This window comes from Rhagoletis pomonella, unplaced genomic scaffold (genome assembly GCF_013731165.1).
Source record: "Rhagoletis pomonella isolate Grant_MI unplaced genomic scaffold, Rhpom_1.0 Rhpom_scaffold_00004, whole genome shotgun sequence".
Classification (NCBI taxonomy): domain Eukaryota; kingdom Metazoa; phylum Arthropoda; class Insecta; order Diptera; family Tephritidae; genus Rhagoletis; species Rhagoletis pomonella.
The window spans coordinates 8,384,017-8,386,578 of NW_023458558.1; the positions used below are offsets into that span (position 1 = coordinate 8,384,017).

At 35.5% G+C, this 2,562-nt stretch overlaps 1 protein-coding gene across 1 annotated transcript in view; it reads left to right on the plus strand.

Moving 5' to 3' along the window:
• LOC118736925 (shootin-1) overlaps positions 1 to 1,679 on the plus strand; it is a gene marked incomplete at its 3' end in the record, with an annotated part of 3,172 nt that extends 1,493 nt beyond the window's left edge. The window contains 1 exon segment of the mRNA XM_036467071.1: positions 1,250 to 1,679. Coding sequence (XP_036322964.1) covers positions 1,250 to 1,679 — 430 coding nt within the window.
• Between the last annotated feature and the right edge of the window lie 883 nt (positions 1,680 to 2,562).

Consider the following 2,562-nt stretch of genomic DNA (forward strand, 5'->3'; position numbering starts at 1 on the left):
GAATCATGTGTTTCTTTCGATATTTTGTTATTATTTTTGAAGGTTCATATTTCCAAGTTTAACTAATGTAAATTACTCCACTCGGAGGTACCACCCATGATAAAAACATAACAAAGTAAAAACATTGAGAGGCAGTCTGACGTTTGCGAACAATATAATTTTAAAATTCAAAATTCAAACTCACACACACATTCGCATTGTCAATCTCAAGCAACAACAATTGTGAACAATTTAATTATTTTATTTTCAATTTTATATGATTTTAAAATGCTTGCAAACGTCAGCGAAAAAATCATGGCCGACGAATTCAGTGAATGAATTTACCTTGTAATGTTTTTATCATGGTACCACCTTTCCTTAAAAAAAAAGAGATAGAAATTGGAAACGTGGTCCAAAGTTATGCGATAACATACATAAAAAAATGTTTCGACTAATTGATAACCTACTCCTTTTTTTGAAGTCGGTTAAAAATTATTATTACTTGATTTTTTACATTTTCGGTAAAAAAAAATAACACAGGCAGGTAAAACAAAAAAAGTTCTTTGCCCAGACACCACGCTAGTGATTTGCAATGTATTTTTCCCAGCTGAATCCGAATCTGAACGCAGAATTGCCAGACTGGATCAAAGTAATAGCGTAGTGTTTCGAAAGAAGTTTGAATTGCATTTTTGAGAAGTTTTTTGAGGTTATCTCCTAAATTTGAGGCAATCAGTTGCGGATTGAGGTGGGAAAAATACATCGAATTACTTTTGGGTGGTCTTTCGAAAAAAATTGTTTTTCTTCATGTTGTTGGGCAGTTTTTTGCTTTTATTTCATAAATTTGAGCTTCTAATATTCAACCCATCTAAATTTGCTTGATACTTACATGAGGGGTTCGGGAAAGGTTTATATTTGTTTGCGGTAGTCTTTCTTTAGTATAAGAAAAATATTTTAGGCTACATATTTAATGCTTCTTTTAATTAAGTAATGTTTTCTCAACAACATCTGTATTTATAGTGCATTTTTTGCCTTACTACATAAACTGACTCCCTAGCCATTCACTATTAAAAACGCTTTGTTAATATATTATGTTTATTTAGTTTATTTTTGAAATAAAGCTTTCTAACGTTTTTTATTTTCTGCTTTTTTCTTAAACCAAACAATTAACTCTCTTTTATATTTTGTTGTCTGACTTTCTCCATTCTGCTCATACATAACTCATCTTTAACTATATATTTTTTTTTCTACTAATTTTCCGCCCCCTTTGTAGAAATCTCTTATGGAAGCGGCTATACAAAAAAATACTAACGATGAACTAAACACTTTCAAACTGAAAGTGGAAATTCTGGAAGAGGAGCTACGCAAGGCGATTGCACGTGCCGAGCATGCCGAGATTGAATTACAGAAATACAAAAATAACGCTAATACATCGACAAACTGCCCAACAACATCTGAACAAACTGAACCATTAAATATGACAGCCACAGCGGCTGCACCACCACCCCCACCACCGCCACCGCCTCCACCACCACCACTTCCTCCACCACTACCAATTAAATTAATGTATAAGCAGTCGGACGATGTGCCCGGTGGTGCAGCAACATTCAGCGATAGTATCGTAGCGCACAATTTGCAGAAGGAGAGTAGAAGCGATAAAATTATTGGTACTGTTAAACAACAAGTGCAAAGCGCAGCAACAGGTAGGTTACTTATGCGTGTTCACGTGTATGTATGCGTTTGTCACCATGACCAACATCAAGGCGGCACTGGTTAGCCACTCGCAACAGCATCTCCATATATGTACATATGTATGTATGGCTTTAGAGCATGAAAAATAAGTTTGAGCGTGTGGGGGGAACACATGCAAATCATGTCATGTGCATATATGTATGTATGTACTGTTATACTCATCAGCATTCGCACACGTTCTCTTCGCGCACATATGTACATGTGTATACAAAAGTGTGTATGTACCTTTTCCCACTCATACACCCACAGCCATTTGTTTCCGCATTCGTAGTTGCAGTCCGATTTTCACAAAATTCCCGCATAAACTCATAGCCAGTGGCGGGGAAAGAAAATCCGTTTTTTGGGAGGAAGCGTTGGTTTTTTCCAGTTTCACTATTGCGAACATCTATTTAATTGAATAAAATTTTTTGTTTTATCGTACTGCAATTTTTACTTTATCCACTCTTAATGCAAAAGTCCGATCCAATTACATAGAGTTGATTATACTTTTGTGAGCGCAGTTATTTGGAATGGCAGCATAAAATTTAACTCAGCAAAGGCGCTACACCAATATTAATTCGCAGGAGCGCTTTTGTTTTGTATGCAAATAAAAAAGAGGATTAAAATCAGTAGCGTTAATATCGATTAGTACAGCGATAACGAGATCGAATACAATATAGACAAATTGATTAAAAACGAGGTCGATAAATTGCAAATATCGAGAATGAAATCGAGAGACATATTAATGATATAGACAAAGTTATCAATAACTAAATGGAAACAGCACCTGTTACACAATGCACTTCCCAGCCCTTCCATAAGGCCTTGAAAGTCGAGAGGCCTTCCACTCTGTAT